The sequence below is a fragment of the Nerophis ophidion genome, linkage group LG07, assembly GCF_033978795.1.
Source record: "Nerophis ophidion isolate RoL-2023_Sa linkage group LG07, RoL_Noph_v1.0, whole genome shotgun sequence".
Classification (NCBI taxonomy): Eukaryota; Metazoa; Chordata; class Actinopteri; order Syngnathiformes; family Syngnathidae; genus Nerophis; species Nerophis ophidion.
Genome location: NC_084617.1, coordinates 65,729,306 through 65,750,187, shown reverse-complemented (window position 1 = coordinate 65,750,187; position 20,882 = coordinate 65,729,306). Strand labels below are relative to the sequence as shown.

Here is a 20,882-nt window from a genome sequence, read left to right as displayed (position 1 = left end):
TATGACGCATAAATAACCAACTGAGAAGGTGCCTGGTATGTTAACCTAACATATTATGGTAAGAGTCATTCAAATAACTATAACATATAGAACATGCTATAATTTTACCAAACAATCTGTCACTCCTAATCGATAAATCCCATGAAAACTTTTTCCTTGATGTCGCTTCTAAACAACTCTGCCAACTCCAAAGATATGCACCTTTTCCTCTTCTCGTTTTCTGCTGCATATTTCACTACGTCCAGCTTGTAATCTGCAGTACATGATTTCCTTTTCGGTGCCATTTTTGTTCAGCCCTTCTCAGTTTTTATAAGTTACCGCCAACAATGAAATGATCCATTTTAATAGCTACGGCAGTAGCATATAGCAGTTAGCAGTTAGCAGTAGGCATTACTTGACCCAGAATTCTTTTTTCACTGATTTGCTTGAACAATGAATATGGAACAATTATATAACTTAATAGTCCAAAATCAACATTCAAAAAACAAACGGGAAAAAAAAAGGTCAAATAAATACAATTTAAATAAAATATTTATTGCCTCTTTTCTATTTGCAGCCTTCTGAGGTAAATATCAACATTACATTTTTCCACAGGCTAATAAATCTTGAAATAAAAATAATAATGAGATGGGTGGGGTTGGTGGTGGGGGGCGGGTTTTGGTGGTAGTCAGTGCTGCAAGGGGTTCTGGGTATTTGTTCTGTTGTGTTTATGTTGTGTTACGGTGCGGATGTTCTCCCGAAATGTGTTTGTATGGTGTGGGTTCACAGTGTGGCACATATTTGTAACAGTGTTAAAGTTGTTTATACGGCCACCCTCAGTCTGACCTGCATGGCTGTTGAGCAAGTATGATTAGCATTCACTTAAGTGTGAGTACAAGTTGCATAGATCATGTGACTTGGCCGGCACGCTGTTTGTATGGAGTAAAAGCGGACGTAACAACATATTGTAGACAACGCTAAAGGCACTGCCTTTATAGTACCGGCGGGCCAGCGCTAATGTTAATTTGATATTGCCTCAAGGGCTTAATGAAATTTGGCCCGCGGGCCAGAGTTTGGCACCCAAGGTCTATAGGGAATCTGTGGCTATGAAAGTAGCTTACCACCACCAGGTGTGAATAAATGATGGGTACTCACTTCTCTCTGAAGCGCTTTGAGTGTTTAGAAAAGTGCTATATAAATATAATCCATTATTATTATTATTATTAAGGAAAAAATACACCTAATAGTCAGAAGTTTGGCCAATCAAGTGGGGTTTCACCAATTCAGTTCTGACCGTGGGAACTACCCTATTTTTAATTGAAATACATTCATTAGGTCTTCAAAAAATATGCAATTTGTTATTCTTAAAGCCAGACCTGTGTGTTTATTTCCGTACCTGACGGTTTCTGCTACAACTTAACCCTTGTGTGGTGTTCGGATCTGTGGGACCCATTTTCATTTTTTTATTAAAAGAATAATGATGCAATTAATTAATTTTTCAAACCGACACTCACTGACTTTGGCTTATTTTTTTGTGAAGAACATATATGAGTATACATATTTAATGACCAGACACCATACACCCCCCACCCCCCTACACATTTATATTACATATATGACGTCTAACCCAGGGCTAATAGAAATGTGGAAATCGATGTTCTGTTCACACACACACACACACACACACACACACACACACACACACACACACACACACACACACACACACACACTCTGGACTTTTACAATATTATGCTACAGTAGACCTGTCATAATCCGGGATCCGGATAATTTTTTTGTTTAGTTATGTTCCGTTACTTTTGGCTGCGATGAGGTGGCAACTTGTCCAGGGTGTACCGATTGTAGCTGAGATAGGCACCAGCGCCCCCCCGCCACCCCAAAGGGAATAAGCAGTAGAAAATGGATGGATGGATGTTAGTTTTAGACTCCCTTAGTTCCTGTTTTGTGCAATTTGGGTGTTTGTTTTGGTTTCTATGGGTACTAATTGGTTTCACCTGCCTCTGATTAGTTCACCTGCTGTTGAGCAATAATCACCGAGCTATTTATTCCACGTTGCTCGCCACAGTGGGTGTGGCTTCATTGTTTGCTATACTGTTTCGTTCCGATATTTCTGTTCTGGATTCCTGTGCTAAGTTGTCACCTTAGCTTCCCGTGCGATCGGCATGTTTTTCTTTTGTATATCTCTGTCTTCTTGGTACCAGTATGATTTATGATTAATAAATAATCTCTTACCATACGCTGTTGTCCGTTCTGCATTCCGGGACAACGAACTCCGACCCGACCCACCGCATGTGACAAGACCCACTCCATGTCCATTGCATCCGGTCTCCCCTAGAGGGGGGGTGTGGCGCCCACATCTGCGGTCCTCTCCAAGGTTTCTCATAGTCATTCACATTAACATCCCACTGGGTTGTGAGTTTTTCTTTGCCCTTATGTGGGATCTGAACCGAGGATGTGGTTGTGGCTTGTGCAGCCCTTTGAGACACTTGCGATTTAGGGCTATATAAATAAACATTGATTGATTTATTGAATTAAAACCTACAGTTTAAAATGTAAAACTTTGAGGCAATCATCATACGTGTCTTTTAAGTGGGGGGACAGGCTGTAAGAAGTAGTTTATACATTCGGTCAATGAGCTGTTTGTAACGTTTTGTTGGCATCGTGGTGAAGCGGGTTCCGTTCTCTCGTGGATGCAGCAGAATGGAACACAGCGTTGAGGTAAGAATGATGATTTATTAAACTACAAAAACAGACTAGAAACAGAAAACACTTGCACAAAGGCACTAAAGACAAAACAAACAGAAAGAACTAGCATGTGAGCTAGAAAAAACGAAAGACGCTAGCATGTGAGCTGGGGAAATAAACAAATGAATAGCGTGGAAGCTAACAAGTACAAAAAGGTACTTACCACAATGCGGGATAGCGACGTCACCTGTTGCATCAAAAGCAAATTACACTGCGAGGCCGAATGGCAAACAAAGGCAGGCTTAAATACAGCCAGAAATGAGGAGAAACAGGAAACAGGTGACGCTGAATGCGAATTAGGCAACGAAACAAAGCCGGAAGTGCCACCAGGAACTAAGGACGTCAAATAACAAACAGGCTGTGACAACAAAACAGAAAACCGAACCCAAACAAGAACATGACATGATCCAAATAGCGGATCATGACACCTTCAAAGCTGTAAATTTGGAGGAGAGGAATGTTCGTGCGAAATAACGAGGGCGAGGCATTATTCTTGCCTTCACGTCAGACAAGATTTGTGGAATTAATATACAACTACAACAGTTAAAAAGGGGGGGGGAAATGTGATCTTGGTTGACCTTTGCCTTTTCAAATTCACTATAATCATACGGCCACAAGTGAGTGCATCATTTTATGTGCACGCTGATTCATTATTCAGCTTTAATGTCACTCTGTGTTTGCATTCTCTGAGAGCAGAGAGCATGCGGGATGAACGCTCTGACCCGAGATCCCACTGGCATGCAGAGATGGGACTTTTTCTTTTCAAACATCTTTGCCCACAGTTTAATTTCCCTGCGGAACCCCCCTTAACAATCCTTATCTCCCGTATCGGCCCATATCAGACATGGACAGGTGGATCCAAGTGTCAAAACATCCCAGGTTTTGACTTTTGTTTCATCCTGGCTTTATAATAGGCTTTAATTTAGTTTGATCGAAGGCAGGAGTCACCAACCTTTTTGAAACCAAGCGCTACTTTTTGGGTATTGAATAATGCCAAGGGCTACCAGGTTGATACACACTTAAATAAATTGCCAGAAATAGCCAAGTTGCTAAATTTACCTTTAATAAATATATATATATATACATATATATATATGGGTATTTATGTCTTTCATTCCGTCGTACATTTTTTTTCCTTTTACGGAAGGTTTTTTGTAGAGAATAAATGATGAAAAAAACACTTAATTGAACGGTTTAAAAGAGGAGAAAACAGGAAAAAAAAAAATTATAAAATTTTGAAACATAGTTTATCTTCAATTTCCACTCTTTAAAATTCAAAATTCAACAGAAAAAGGAACAGAAAATTAGATAATTCGAATCTTTTTGAAAAAACTAAAAAAAAAAATTTATGGAACATCATTAGTAATTTTTCCTGATTAAGATTAATTTTAGAATTTTGATGACATTTTTTAGATGGCTTAAAAAAAATCTGCATTTTGTTAGAATATATAACAAATTGAACCAATCTTTATTTCCAACAAAAACAAATCATTATTTCTTCTAGATTTCCCAGAATTTTTTGGGGGTACTGATTAATGCGAAGGGCTACCAGTTTGATACACACTTAAATAAAATTTCCAGAAATAGCCAATTTGCTCAATTTACCTTTAACTCTGGTATTATTAATAATTAATGATATTTATCTTTGTGGAAACACTGATCATCTTAGTGATTTCTCACAATAAATATATATTTTTGATGGCATCTTTTAAATAGATTAAAATCAAATTTGCATTTTGTTAGAATATATAACAAATTGGACCAAGCTATATTTCTAACAAAGACAAATGATTATTTCTTCTACATTTTCCAGAACAAAAATTTTAAAAGTAATTCAAAAGACTTTGAAATAAATGACTAATGATCTATTGCTAACGATGGATTCTGATGCGTCATCTATGTTGCTGCTCCTCGATCTTAGCGCTGCTTTCGATACCGTCGATCATAATATTTTATTAGAACGTATCAAAACACGAATTGGTATGTCAGACTTAGCCCTGTTTTGGTTTAACTCTTATCTTACTGATAGGATGCAGTGTGTCTCCCATAACAATGTGACCTCGGACTACGTTAAGGTAACGTGTGGAGTTCCCCAGGGTTCGGTCCTTGGCCCTGCACTCTTCAGCATCTACATGCTGCCGCTAGGTGACATCATACGCAAATACGGTATTAGCTTTCACTGTTATGCTGATGACACCCAACTCTACATGCCCCTAAAGCTGACCAACACGGAGGATTGTAGTCAGCTGGAGGCGTGTCTTAATGAAATTAAACAATGGATGTCCGCTAACTTTTTGCAACTCAACGCCAAAAAAACGGAAATGCTGATTATCGGTCCTGCTAGACACCGAACTCTATTTAATAATACAACTTTAACATTTGACAACCAAACAATTAAACAAGGCGACACGGTAAAGAATCTGGGTATTATCTTCGACCCAACTCTCTCCTTTGAGGCACACATTAAAAGCGTTACTAAAACGGCCTTCTTTCATCTCCGTAATATCGCTAAAATTCGCTCCATTCTGTCCACTAAAGACGCTGAGATCATCATCCATGCGTTTGTTACGTCTCGCCTCGACTACTGTAACGTATTATTTTCGGGTCTCCCCATGTCTAGCATTAAAAGATTACAGTTGGTACAAAATGCGGCTGCTAGACTTTTGACAAGAACAAGAAAGTTTGATCACATTACGCCTGTACTGGCTCACCTGCACTGGCTTCCTGTGCACTTAAGATGTGACTTTAAGGTTTTACTACTTACGTATAAAATACTACACGGTCTAGCTCCATCTTATCTTGCCGATTGTATTGTACCATATGTCCCGGCAAGAAATCTGCGTTCAAAGGACTCCGGCTTATTAATGATTCCCAAAGCCCAAAAAAAGTCTGCGGGCTATAGAGCATTTTCCGTTCGGGCTCCAGTACTCTGGAATGCCCTCCCGGTAACAGTTCGCGATGCCACCTCAGTAGAAGCATTTAAGTCTCACCTTAAAACTCATTTGTATACTCTAGCCTTTAAATAGACTCCCTTTTTAGACCAGTTGATCTGCCGTTTCTTTTCTTTTTCTTCTATGTCCCACTCTCCCGTGTGGAGGGGGTCCGGTCCGATCCGGTGGCCATGTACTGCTCGCCTGTGTATCGGCTGGGGACATCTCTGCGCTGCTGGTCCGCCTACGCTTGGGATGGTTTCCTGCTGGCTCCGCTGTGAACGGGACTCTCGCTGCTGTGTCTTGGATCCTCTTTGGACTGGACTCTCGCGACTGTGTTGGATCCATTGTGGATTGAACTTTCACAGTATCATGTTAGATCCGCTCGACATCCATTGCTTTCCTCCTCTCTAAGGTTCTCATAGTCATCATTGTCACCGACGTCCCACTGGGTGTGAGTTTTCCTTGCCCTTATGTGGGCCTACCGAGGATGTCGTGGTGGTTTTTGCAGCCCTTTGAGACACTAGTGATTTAGGGCTATATAAGTAAACATTGATTGATTGATTGATTGATTTTAAAGATTTTCTAAATTTGCCAGAATAATTTTTTGGAATTTTAATCATAAAAAGTTTGAAGAAATATTTCACAAATATTTTTCGTCGAAAAAACAGAAGCTAAAATGAAGAATTAAATTAAAATGTATTTATTATTCTTTACAATAAAAAAAAATACTTGAACATTGATTTCAATTGTCAGGAATTGTAGCTGAGATAGGCGCCAGCGCCCCCCCGCGACCCCGAAAGGGAATAAGCGGTAGGAAATGGATGGATGGAAGGAAAGAAGAGGAAAGAATTTAAAAGGTAAAAAGGTATATGTGTTTAAAAATCCTAAAATCATTTTTAAGGCTGTATTTTTTTCTCTAAAATTGTCTTTCTGAAAGTTATAAGAAGCAAAGTAAATAAATAAATGAATTTATTTAAAAAATGAAGACCAAGTCTTTAAAATATTTTCTTGGATTTACAAATTCAATTTGTGTTTTGTCTCTCCTAGAATTAAAAATGTCGAGCAAAGCGAGACCAGCTCTATTTAAAAAATAGAGGCAGCTCACTGGTAGTGAAGTGAATTATATTTATATAGCGCTTTTCTCTAGTGACTCAAAGCACTTTACATAGTGAAACCCAATATCTAAGTTACATTTTTAAACCAGTGTGGGTGGCACTGGGAGCAGGTGGGTAAAGTGTCTTGCTCAAGGACTAAGATGGTGGAAGCGGGAATCGAACCTGCAACCCTCAAGTTGCTGAGACGGCCTCTCTACCAACCGAGCTATACCGGTAAGTGCTTCTATTTCTGGAACAGGCCAATGGGCTACTCATCTGGTCCTTACGGGCTACCTGACGCTGGTGACCCCTGATCTAAGGTCTATTCTGAGACTGACCATTTCAAACAGGCAAAAAAAAGAAGGGAGCTTTCTTGCACAGCGGGCGCGACTTCTCAACCACTCATCTCATCGGAAACAGACTGCAGGCGGAGACGATTCATTATTAGGATTCAACAGACACAAAGTTGCTGAGTCCAAGTCTCAACTTTCCTTCGGTTGTGTTTTTTCTGAGTCTTGTGACCCAAGTTTGAGGGGGGCCTCTAAAAATATGAGACGAGTGGAAAAAAAAAAAGCTGTCAGCGGTAGATTCATATCAAACAGTCTTTCATGTGTGTTTGTTTATAATCGAAGAATTTAAACAGATGTGCTAAACATAGAAATGGTCACATTTGCACCATATTTATTGATCTCGGATAAAGCTGAATTCCCTGCAGTATTCGCCAGTTATCAAAGACTCGCATTCGTATTTGATGTTGTATGGATCTGATAGTGGTAAGTCATTGAATATAGGCGGTGGCGGTTCTATATATGGACCATGTGGGCGGCGTTCTCTACGAGGCTCTGTACGGATGTGAGAGGGGGACGGCACGGCGCGGTTGGGAGAGTGGCCCTGCCAACAACCTGAGGGTTCCTGATTCAATCCCCGCCTTCTACCAACCTCGTCTCGTCCGTCGTGTCCTTGAGCGAGACACTTCACCCTTGCTCTTGATGGGTCGTGGTTAGGGCCTTGCATGCCAGCTCCTGCCAGTGAATGGGTGAATGTGGAAATACGAACCCCGTTTCCATATGAGTTGGGAAATTGTGTTTGATGTAAATCCCTCCATCCATCCATCCATCTTCTTCAATCAATCAATCAATGTTTACTTATATAGCCCTAAATCACTAGTGTCTCAAAGGGCTGCACAAACCACCACGACATCCTCGGTAGGCCCACATAAGGGCAAGGAAAACTCACACCCAGTGGGACGTCGGTGACAATAATGACTATGAGAACCTTAGAGAGGAGGAAAGCAATGGATGTCGAGCGGGTCTAACATGATACTGTGAAAGTTCAATCCACAATGGATCCAACACAGTCGCAAGAGTCCAGTCCAAAGCGGGTCCAACTCAGCAGAGAGAGTCCCGTTCACAGCGGAGCCACCAGGAAACCATCCCAAGCGGAGGCGGATCAGCAGCGCAGAGATGTCCCCAGCCGATACACAGGCAAGCAGTACATGGCCACCGGATCGGACCGGACCCCCTCCACAGGGGAGAGTGGGACATAGAAGAAAAAGAAAAGAAACAGCAGATCAACTGGTCTAAAAAGGGAGTCTATTTAAAGGCTACAGTATACAAATGAGTTTTAAGGTGAGACTTAAATGCTTCTACTGAGGTGGTATCTCGAACTGTTACCGGGAGGGCATTCCAGAGTACTGGAGCCCGAACGGAAAACGCTCTATAGCCCGCAGACTTTTTTTGGGCTTTGGGGATCACTAACAAGCCGGAGTCCTTTGAACGCAGATTTCTTGCCGGGACATATGGTACAATACAATCGGCAAGATAGGATGGAGCTAGACCGTGTAGTATTTTATACGTAAGTAGTAAAACCTTAAAGTCACATCTTAAGTGCACAGGAAGCCAGTGCAGGTGAGCCAGTACAGGCGTAATGTGATCAAACTTTCTTGTTCTTGTCAAAAGTCTAGCAGCCGCATTTTGTACCAACTGTAATCTTTTAATGCTAGTACCAACTGTAATCTTTTAATGCTAGACATGGGGAGACCCGAAAATAATACGTTACAGTAGTCTTCCGCTTATCCGAGGTCGGGTCACGGGGGCAACAGCCTAAGCAGGGAAACCCAGACTTCCCTATCTCCAGCCACTTCGTCTAGCTCTTCCCGGGGGATCCCGAGGCGTTCCCAGGCCAGCCGGGAGACATAGTCTTCCCAACGTGTCCTGGGTCTTCCCCGTGGCCTCCTACCTGTTGGACGTGCCCTAAACACCTCCCTAGGGAGGCGTTCGGGTGGCATCCTGACCAGATGCCCGAACCACCTCATCTGGCTCCTCTCGATGTGAAGGAGCAGCGGCTTTACTTTGAGTTCCTCCCGGATGGCAGAGCTTCTCACCCTATCTCTAAGGGAGAGCCCCGCCACACGGTGGAGGAAACTCATTTCGGCCGCTTGTACCCGTGATCTTATCCTTTCGGTCATGACCCAAAGCTCATGACCATAGGTGAGGATGGGAACGTAGATCGACCGGTAAATTGAGAGCTTTGCCTTCCGGCTCAGCTCCTTCTTCACCACAACGGATCGGTACAACGTCCACATTACTGAAGACGCCGCACCGATCCGCCTGTCGATCTCACGATCCACTCTTCCCCCACTCGTGAACAAGACTCCTAGGTACTTGAACTCCTCCACTTGGGGCAGGGTCTCCTCCCCAACCCGGAGATGGCATTCCACCCTTTTACGGGCGAGAACCATGGACTCGGACTTGGAGGTGCTGATTCTCATTCCGGTCGCTTTACACTCGGCTGCGAACCGATCCAGTGATAGCTGAAGATCCCGGTCAGATGAAGCCTGATGGCTTCATCTGACCGGGATTATGATGTAAATATAAACGGAATACAATGAAGATGCTACAAATAATCTGTTGCGATCCGTGACTCGGATCTTCACATATTATTGTTTATTTTTCCATCTTTGTTCTCATTCTCCGTTTGATCCGTTAATTTCCCGTTTAGTCCATCACCATGATTACTTATTAGTTTCGGCTGTTACTCCCGGTTCCCTGCACAACTGTTCTCTGCTAATCACCTTCCCTTTATAAGCCAGCCTCTTCAGTTTATTCTTTCTGGGACTCTGGTTTGTTTTCACGCAACGTAACGTCAGGTATGCTTTTCTCGCTAGCTCATTAGCTTAGCCACGTAGTCATCTTTAGCTCACATGCTAATCATCTTTGTTTTTACTTTTTATTACTTCATGCCAAGTCTTAGTTCTTTATATTTCCTAGCTTTTGTCACACCTATGGATCTTGTTTTGTCATGTTATGTTTTTGTTTTTGGACTCTTGTTTCCCGTTTTACACTTCCTGGTTTTGTTTTTCCATGGTAACCCATTAGTTTCCACCTGGTCTCCAAGTCACGCCCAGCCCTCAGTCCCACACCTGTTTCTAATCATCATAGCTGCTATTTATATCATTCTGTTTCTGTCCTCGTCCTGGGAACTTTGCTATTTGCATTCTGCTTCATGCCTTCACGCACCCTCAATTACATTGCAATCCATGCCCCTTGTACCTGTCACAGTAAGTTTTTTTTGTGTTAGTTATTCATAGTTTTGCCACAGTGCAAGTTTAAGTTAGTTCATTGTCTTTCATGCCATCGAGCAGTTGTTTTGTTTTCCTGATTGTATTTTTGTAGCCAAGTTTTATACCTCTTTGTGAGCGCCCTTAGTTTGTTTATTTTTGTATTTAGAATTCCAAATAAACATGTACCTTAATTCACGCCTGGCTCGTCCTGTAATCCCGCTGCGTCGAAGGAGCACACTCAATCCTAGTCCAAGCCTGACAGCTTTCACGCTAGCGTCATTTGTTTCCCTTTCTATTAGCTCCAGTGTTTTTGTTCAGAGCTCACCTCCTGTTAATAAATTTATCAAATCCTACCTTTGTTGTGTTCTTCGTTTGACGCACTCACGAGGGAATCGAACCCGGTACCACGATGCCGAACCGGCGTTACATAATCATTAACTTTGGAATTTGATGCCAGCAACACGTGACAAAGAAGTTGGGAAAGGTGGCAATAAATACTGATAAAGTTGAGGAATGCTCATCAAACACTTATTTGGAACATCCCGCAGGTGTGCAGGCCAATTGGGAACAGGTGGGTGCCATGATTGGGTATAAAAACAGCTTCCCAAAAAATGCTCAGTCGTTCACAAGAAAGGATGGGGCGAGGTACACCCCTTTGTCCACAACTGCGTGAGCAAATAGTCAAACGGTTTAAGAACAACGTTTCTCAAAGTGCAATTGCAAGAAATTTCAACATCTACGGTCCGTAATATCATCAAAAGGTTCAGTGTCAAAGCGCTTTGAGTACCTTGAGGCATACTTGCCAACCCTGGGATTTTCCTGGGAAACTCCTGAATTTCAGTGCCCCTCCCGTAAATCTCCCGGGGCAACCATTCTCCCGAATTTCTCCCGATTTCCACCCGGACAACAATATTGGGGGCTTGCTTTAAAGGCACTGTACATATACATTTACTATACAAACAAACATACATATACTGTACATATACATTTACTGTACAAACATTCATATACACATTCTGTTTATATACAAGTACATATACATACATACACTCATCCACACAATCATGTTTCATCAAACATATATTAACGTTGTTGCCCTAGGGTAAACTGGGCAACACAAGGCATATTGACAGAGCTTAACACATTGTTACTATAACAATCTACAAGATTAATACAGGTTGCCTCTCTCTCTTCCCTTTCATCTTTCGGTATTCCTTCTTTTTTTTCTTTTTTTTTATTATTTCATTTATTTTTATTATCTTTTTAGCTATCATTATGTATACGTATTGTTGATAATAGAGGTAAACTATTGGTTTTGTTCATGATCAATAGCGCTTTTTCTATTGGTATTTGTAATGCTCCAGTTTTAGTGTAAAAATGCTCATTGTCATTACTATATTATTTATTTCACTAACTACTTATTTGTTATCACTTTTACGACCATTTTTGTACATATTGTATGTGCTGGTGTTGTTCTATTGTTGTTATTGTTGTATTTGCTGTTGTTGTTTTTGTCTCTCTGTCTAATCCCCTTCTTATCCCCACAATTTCCCCCTCTGTCTTCCTTTGTTTCTCTTTCTATCCCCTCCTGCTCCGGCCCGGCTGCACCAAATGATAATATAAATACATTTAATAAAGTCAAATTCAAATAAGGCAACAAGAGAAGTATCCTACACTTTTCTTTTGTAAAGTAAATCTGAACAGCCGATATGGGCATCTACATCAACTATATCAATCAATCAATCAATGTTTACTTATATAGCCCTAAATCACTAGTGTCTCAAAGGGCTGCACAAACCACTACGACATCCTCGGTAGGCCCACATAAGGGCAAGGAAAACTCACACCCAGTGGGACATCAGTGACAATAATGACCCAGTGGGACGTCGGTGACAATGATGACTATGAGAACCTTGGAGAGGAGGAAAGCAATGGATGTCGAGCGGGTCTAACATGATACTGTGAAAGTTCAATCCATAATGGATCCAACACAGTCGCGAGAGTCCAGTCCAAAGCGGATCCTACACAGCAGCGAGAGTCCCGTTCACAGCGGACTATGTATGTGTATGTATGTATGTATGTATGTGTATGTGTGTGTATGTATATGTATGTATGTATGTGTATGTATATGTATGTATGTATGTGTATGTGTATGTATGTAAGTTCAATCCATAATGGATCCAACACAGTCGCGAGAGTCCAGTCCAAAGCGGATCCAACACAGCAGCGAGAGTCCCGTTCACAGCGGAGCCAGCAGGAAACCATCCCAAGCGGAGGCGGATCAGCAGCGCAGAGATGTCCCCAGCCGATACACAGGCGAGCAGTACATGGCCACCGGATCGGACCGGACTCCCTCCACAAAGGAGAGTGGGACATAGAAGAAAAAGAAAAGAAACGGCGGATCAACTGGTCTAAAACGGGAGTCTATTTAAATGATTTGCCTGAGAAGTTGCACCGGACAAAAAGAAAATAAATAAATAAATACAAATTTAAAATAAAGGCACTGCCTTTAGGGTCCTCTACAACCTGAAACAGAGACTATTATATATGTCTCCGTGATCCATAGGTTTAGCTACAACCCATAAAGTAGGCAGGCACGGAGCTATATCTCAGCGTGTGTTTATTCCAGCCGGCACACAACATTTGGATTCCCATCATGCACTGCTTCAAAACTACGGCAAGTAGTAATGTCCGAAAACAGAACAGAGATGAAGCAGAAGAACGAAGAAGAGACATGGCGACAACGAGTAAGAAGAAGAAGTACGCTTGCAAGTTCCAAAATGATTGGAAAAAAATAATTTCAGTTCCTCCAGGACAGCTCGAAGGGGAAGGGGTATGCTGCCTGCAGATTTTGTAAATCAGACTTTTCCATGAACACTCAACACCTCCTACCCCATCTCCCGGATTCAGAGGTCTCAAGGTTGGCAAGTATGCCTTGAAGGTAGAATAGCGCTATACAAGTACAACCCATTAACCATTTAGAAGATTCACGAGTGATAAAATCAAACTTGTGAGAAACGACGAGATGCTATCGCAAGTCAACATTTCTGTCACGTAAATCGAAGAAGTGAGGACAAAAACCACGGAGGCAGTGGCATGTGCATTAAGTGCGAGTGCACAGGGCGGGCGGGCACTGATGAAAGGGTGTTGTGCACCGCTGATGTGATTTGGTGGCCCTGTTAGTCAATCACTGCACATTCAGTTGGACTTTGGTGCCTTGCTCAATCAAGCGTAGCTTTACGGACTTCGCTGTGTGTGTCTCGGCAGTGCCAATCAGCTCGGTCTCATATGCAAATTAGCTACCCCTTTTTCACATCCCTGTCCGGGCTGATCAGCACAATATGACCCAACACAAAGGTAATGGGACAATCACACAAGGACAAGGCCGAAACTGTTTTTAGGCAATGCAACTTTAGTGTTATGTTTGGAACTTATTGTGGATGCGCGATGGTGTCACCTCAAGATGCAGCGGACCAGGACAAGGTAGGATTGCAGGTAGGAGCTTGTTTAATACAAAAAAGGTAAAATAACACTGGTACAAAAAGGAAAAGAAATGGCGTGCCTACGCACGGGAAGGTAATGCTAAACTTAGCACGGATACAAAGCAGTCCACGAATTGCGTGTTCGATTGCACGGAAGCTAAGGCGAAACTTAGCACGTAGTTAAAGAGTTCAAAATAGCGTGCCGAACGCACGGAAGCTAAGACGTGACTTAGCAATGAAGAGAAGAGAACCAAACGTGACTGTTGCAAGTAGCAAACAAACCATCCAGGATGAACAAAGGTAGCAGGCAGGTATAAATACTCCCGTAAATAATTACTAGCAGGTGTGCGTAGAAACAAGGGCAGGTGAAGTGAATTATATTTATATAGCGCTTTTCTCTAGTGACTCAAACTGCTTTACATAGTGAAACCCAATATCTAAGTTACATTTAAACCAGTGTGGGTGGCACTGGGAGCAGGTGGGTAAAGTGTCTTGCCCAAGGACACAACGGCAGTGACTAGGATGGCGGAAGCGGGAATCGAACCTGCAACCCTCAAGTTGCTGGCACGGCCACTCTACCAACCGAGCTATTTGTGGGACAAATCAGAAACCATGGTAACAAAAACAGGAAGTGCACACACAAACTCAGCACCGGGAGAGTCCAAACAATCAAAAAACCAAAAGGGACTCAAAAAAACAGACTAAGGGTGTGATCCGGGAAGCGGATCACAACATTTAGTCGTCTTTCTTCCGCAAGCTCATCTCTGAATCTTTCTCGTATTTCTTCAGGTCTTACTCACATTCGTATCTGTGTGAATGGTAGAATTTGACTTTAAACAGTGGGATTACTGCAGTAGGAAGCTGGATTCATATGGCCCCATTTATCGCGGTTTACCTAAAACATGAAAAGTGCCCAAATGGACAGCGGCGGTGACTTTTCCTCCTGCAAACAGCGCTGACTACACCTCCCCCCCACAATATGTAAATATATATATATATATATATATATATATATATATATATATATTACTGCCGTGTCAAACTCGCTTCCCAAAATAATTAGCGCTTGCTTAGTATTACCGCCTGGTCAAACTCGTGACGTCACGAGTGACACTTCCCCTGTCATCATTTTCAAAATGGAGGAGGCTGATTTCAATACCGGTAATTTGAAATTGCGTAAAGGGAAGACGATTAAGAGCTATTCAGTAGGATTTAAGGTCCAAGCTTACATCACACTCAATTTTTTACTGCATACCTTTGGAAAGTGCCGGACTGAGAAGAGGTTTCAAAATAATTAGCGCATGCTTACTTTTACCGCATGCCTTTGGTAAGCACAGGAGTGAGAAGAGGTTTTAAATTAATTAGCGCCCCGGCGGCAATTCAAGGAAATACGGACTGTATATATACTGTATATGTGTGTGTGTGTGTGTGTGTGTGTGTGTGTGTGTGTATATGTATATTTCATCTTGTTGGCCTTTTGTCCCCACAATTCCCCTCTATGTCTTCTGTTTTTTTTTTCTTTTTTCTTTCCATCCCTTGCTTCTCCGATCCGGCTGGGCCAAACACTAAATATATCCAAAAAATTAACCAAGTAAAATAGAAATAAGGCAACAAGGCTTTTGTAAAGTACATCTGTACAGAAATATGGGCATCTACATCAATACAGCGTCTGGACAGGACGGATAAAAAAAATGAAAACAAATCAAATTATTATTATTTTTTTGGTTTTGGACTTCCTGCAGGCCAGATTGTAGAGGCTAGCAGGCCACATCCGTAGTTTGGGGACCACTGATTAACAGCCTTTTTTATTCAGGCTTCAGGACTTGGGAATGCCTTTACAGCAATAGATAGAGATGTTACCCTCAGAAGAAGCATTCAAATCCTGCCTTGAAACCCATTGTGGAGGGGGGCGTGGTCGGCCCGCCTCCTGCAAGAATGGAGTGTGTATTGCCCGGCTTTGAAGCCCAGCTGACAGGTGAGTAGATTGCCCAGCTGGGATTAATTAACTTATCACATGTTGCCTTTATCAGCACGGGCCGCAGCCATGAGCGAGGAAGGCGGATGAGAACAACCGACCACGAGCACACGAGACTGAAAAGACCTGCACACGAGTGTATATGAAAATAGAATACTTGTTCAAACTCGCTACCCGGGCTTGAGAAGATCCATTGGCCTCAGGAGAACCCTACCCGTATAGAGTGACTTCCGCACTCATTTATATACTTCAGCTTTTAAATGGACCCTATTTCAAGACGAGTTGATCTGCCACTTTTCTGCTCTGTCCCCCCAGCCAAATGAGTGAATTACTACTGCTTCAATTTAGTTATACAAAGTATAACTTGATACAATTAAACAATAAAAAACAATTGACACTGACTACTGACTAATTGCAGCAAATCAAAACATAATGTTGTAACTCAGATGTATAAATTATAAAGTATTTGCTGCACCATGTCGGGAATTTTTATTTTATTTTATTGTAGTATTAAAGTTATAAGACATAATGAAAACCATGATTCATACCAACCTTGACTGCGTCTTCATCTGTGGAGCGACACATGACTGCGTCAGAGACGTCAGTTACCGAAGCGTCTATTCCGATGGTTACCACCTTCACAGGGACCGCTACCGTCTTCCCGGTCAGAACTGCCGTGTTCAAAATCTCCGAATCCTGTGAAGAAAAAGACACCAGAATCATCACAGTATTGATTAAAAGATCACTCATGGACTGTTGATTTTTTCTGGTGAGATTTGTGGTTAAACGTGCAGTTTATTCATTTGTGATGAGGAATTTACTAAATACAAACCCAACCATCATTAGTTAGAGATGTCCGATAATGGCTTTTTTGCCGATATCCGATATTCTGATATTGTCCCCCCCCCCCCCCGAAATCGGAGGTCTCAAGGTTGGCAAGTATGCTGAAAGAGGTACACTTTATTTCCAAAGCAGGGCCCCCACCTGGACATACTGAACAACAATACTAATACATAGCTTTCGGCTCCTTAAAAGGGGTAGAAAAGCGCTAAATTTACCATTTATGAAAAACATTATTATTTATTTTTGTTTATTACAGGTGTGCCAAATGACAAATATTAGAAAATAATCCCATGAAAATGACTCCCGTCATTTGAGTGTTAAAATAAAAGATTTAAATTGGTTTGAGACAGGTGTGCTGCGGGTATGGCCACCTGTGATGTTGCTCACATTTGCTCCACTGAATGCTCAGGGAGTTTTTGTGTTTGCTCACACGCGTGACCAATTAAAGGTAACATTAGTTGGCAGGGGGTGTATTGTCACGATCTGGCAATCTTTTTGTTGCAGCGCCTGTTTTCTGGGTCACGGGGTGTCGTCACCTGATACTCATTTTCTCCTGACTACTTAAGCTCTCCAGTCCCTTCACTCGGCGCCAGTAGATTCCTGATGCTTCACCTTTCCAGTCGTGTGCATCTCCTCTGCTTTAGCTTTCGGTTGCGGCCGTCTTGTAAAATGGTTATTCTCCACACCTTCCATGTGCATCCTTAGTTATTTTTCCCTCACTCCTTTTGGAGTGTTGTTTTTGTTAATATTTTTATGCAATTTTCTGCTCTGCCTTGGGGTCACACTCTGGCAAAGCCGGTCGTGACAAACAACCGACTAAAAAATATTGGCACAGAAAATAGTGCTCATCAAAGTTAAGTATTATTACACAGTCACCTTACTCATTATTGCAGTTACTAGACCGAAACAAATGAAGGTGTGATCTTGAAAAGGTTGTAGTTCAGTTCTGAGAGGCTACTGCACTTCCCAACATTAACCAATATGATAGATAGATAGATAGATAGATAGATAGATAGATAGATAGATAGATAGATAGATAGATAGATAGATAGATAGATAGATAGATAGATAGATAGATAGATAGATAGATAGATAGATAGATAGATAGATAGATAGATAGATAGATAGATAGATAGATTGATAGATAGATAGATAGATAGATAGATAGATAGATAGATAGATAGATAGATAGATAGATAGATAGATAGTGTTGGATTAGGTTGTCTTTTTATTTCCTCGTCAGATTTTAAAACAGCTAAAGTGTGAGCCTTTTACATAGACCTTGAATTTGGAAAGTTGGAATGAAGACATAACAATCTGTTTTCTCAACTGTCCGAGGTAGGGAGGAGAAGAAGAGGGGCGGGTGAGAGTGAGAGAGGAGGGAGAAACTGCCATTTTAGGATTAGATCAATTTGAACCGCGCCTTTGAAATGTTGTATCTAGATTGATCTCCCAAGGCGCTTTGGTTATAAAATATCAAAATGAGCAACCTCTGTCTTTGATTGATTTAAAACCAGCTTATGTGTCAAAAAAGAACCTGGGGGCGTTGACCGAAGGAAGAACGGGTCAGAACAAAAACAATTGATTGATAGATAGATAGATAGATAGATAGATGGATGGATGGATGGATGGATGGATGGATGGATGGATGGATGGATGGATGGATGGATGGATAGATAGATAGATAGATAGATAGATAGATAGATAGATAGAAAGATAGATAGATAGATAGATAGATAGATAGATAGATAGATAGATAGATAGATAGATCTTTATTGTCATTGCACAAGTACAACAAAACTTTGTTTTCAGCATAAACCCGTTCAAGATTAGACAAACAATCAGTGTACAGGGTTACAGAACAGGAACGCTGATGGGTCGCCACAAGGTGCCCCGTAAAAAAATGGGGAAAAAGGTAAAACGCTGGGTAAGGATGAGTAAAAAAATACAATCTAGACTGGGCTCCCAAGGGGGCCCAGTCTGGAGTGGAAAAAAAAACCTCCATAGCAAAGCACATATACATATTACAACGTACATCTCGAGATATCTAGCAACAGAGGGAAGGGAGTGCGGGGTCATGGTGGTAGGCCGCAGCTCTCAAGCGCTGACCATCCTCTCATCACCTCTATGGGATTTGCGTTGAGGGCGTTGGATTGGGGAGGGTGGGATATGTATGTGTGGCATATATTTTTGTGGATGGATGTTTGTGTGTAAGCCTGCAGTGTGTCTCTGTTCCGCGGCCTTGATATCGTGCAGTCGCTAGTCCAAAGTCAACAACAACAGGTGTGTGTCCATGAAAGACAAGAAGGGAGTTTGTTGTGTCTTCGCTGCACTGTCCTTCAGGAGAGTCTCGAAGCCAGGGAACCAATTCAAGTTAGAATCTTTGTATGCGAGTGAAAATAAAATTAGCTTTTCACAAATTTGGTAGGCAGATTTGTGTCATATTAGAGCACCGTATCTGCAGGTTGTTCAAAGTGTGCTAAAGGACTCATTACTCCTATTTTTCAATTATTTGAGAGTGAATCTTTGCTAGAATTAGCCGTGCAGTGAAACATGTTTTACATGATAGAAGCTAAATTGTTTGTTGCACAGCATGCATAGTTACAGTAATGCAGTTTTTTCTGCATAAATGTATTCAATTACTCTACTGTACCTAATATGGCTTTACCCCCCCACCCCCCAAACAAATCATTGTAGACCACATTGTTGATGATGTGATTGTCTGGTGAAAAAAAAAACTGCAAGGACACGTCTCACATTGTGCTACTTTGAGGATTTAAAAGTGTGTACCAAATTTGTGGAGTACTCTGGCCTCCTTTCTCATTGGTCCTCTAAGTAATAAAGCATCCCGCTTCCAGGCAAACTAATACCCTAAAGCATCCATCTTCTATAAGCCGCGAGGGCCTGGCAGTGTCTTTGTCTTGTCCCTGTTGCAATGTTACAAGCACTGAGGTGGACAGTATATTGTGACCAAGGTAGTACTTGCACTAGGACAGGGGTCGGCAAACCCAAAACGTTGAAAGAGCCATATTGGACCACAAATACATCAAAGTAATCGGTCTCGAGCCGCAAAAAATTAAAAGACTTATAAACGTGTTATAAAATTGGCAAATCATGATGTAAGTGGCTAATTAGCTATATTAGCCTACTATCAAAATGACTATGTGTCGCAGGCTGATGCAAATCTTCGTTGGCAGAAATGTTGAGATGTAATATTTATTTTACACATTTTTAATTAATTTATTACAATATTTGGAAGCTGGGTAACGTTTGCTGTGGTCTGGAACAACACGGTGCACAGGAAACTATCAAAAATGTAGCTTATAGTACATGCAAAAAATCTGTCATGAAACACAAACAAACCAAATACAGAGAAGAGATAAGTAAAAGATATTAAATTAGCTCAAATATACCTAAAAATAAGGCGTAATGATGCAACATGTACATACCTAAATAGCATGTTAGCATGGATTAGCATAGAGTCATGCAGTGACCATATATTCCTGACTAGCACTCCACACAAGTCAATAACATCAACAAAGCTCACCTGCGTGCATTCGCGCACAGTAGAAAACGTTTGGTGGACAAAATGAGACAAAGTGTAATGTCTTTGTGGTCATGTTTTGTTGGTTTTTGGACTCTTTGTGCACTATTGTTTTGTCACCATGACAACCATTAGTTTCACCTGTCATGTGTTCGGACTCGCGCACCTGTCACTAATCATGTCTCTGGAGTGGCCTTCAAAGTGGCCAGACCTAAATCCTATAGAAAACCTGTGGTGGGACTTGAAGAAGGCAGTTACAGCACGCAAGCCCAAGAATATGAATGAACTGGAGGCCTTTGCCCAAGAGGAATGGGCTAAAATACCTGTAGATGGTTGCAAGAAGCTTGTGTCCGGTTATGTATCACCTTTGAAGGATGTCATTACTGCCAAAGGGTGTTCTACTAAGTACTAAAGATGCATGTAACTAGGGGGTTGAATCATTTTGTCAATGAGATATTAAGAAACATGTCCTTTTTTGGTATTTTGTGAAATACAGTGTTACAATTTAAGTTGCATTTGTCTATTTGACACATCTTTATTTGATATGACTATAAACAAAATACGGAATAAATGTCCAACTTGCTAAAACACATAAAAATTGTGTGGGGGGTTGAATAACTTTGATCACAACTGTATGCAAAATGAACTTCTATTACCTGCTAGTGTCTGTCTTTGTGTACTTAGGATCCCTCATAATTCCCCAA

At 41.5% G+C, this 20,882-nt stretch overlaps 1 protein-coding gene across 3 annotated transcripts in view; it reads right to left on the bottom strand.

Annotated features, from left to right (window-relative positions):
* si:dkeyp-14d3.1 (transmembrane protein 132C) overlaps positions 1–20,882 on the bottom strand; it is a 414,649-nt gene that overhangs the window by 59,990 nt on the left and 333,777 nt on the right. For all 3 annotated transcript variants that reach the window (XM_061906884.1, XM_061906885.1, XM_061906886.1), the window contains one exon: positions 16,344–16,487. In XM_061906884.1, coding sequence (XP_061762868.1) covers positions 16,344–16,487 — 144 coding nt within the window. The remainder of the gene's footprint in view (positions 1–16,343; positions 16,488–20,882) is intronic.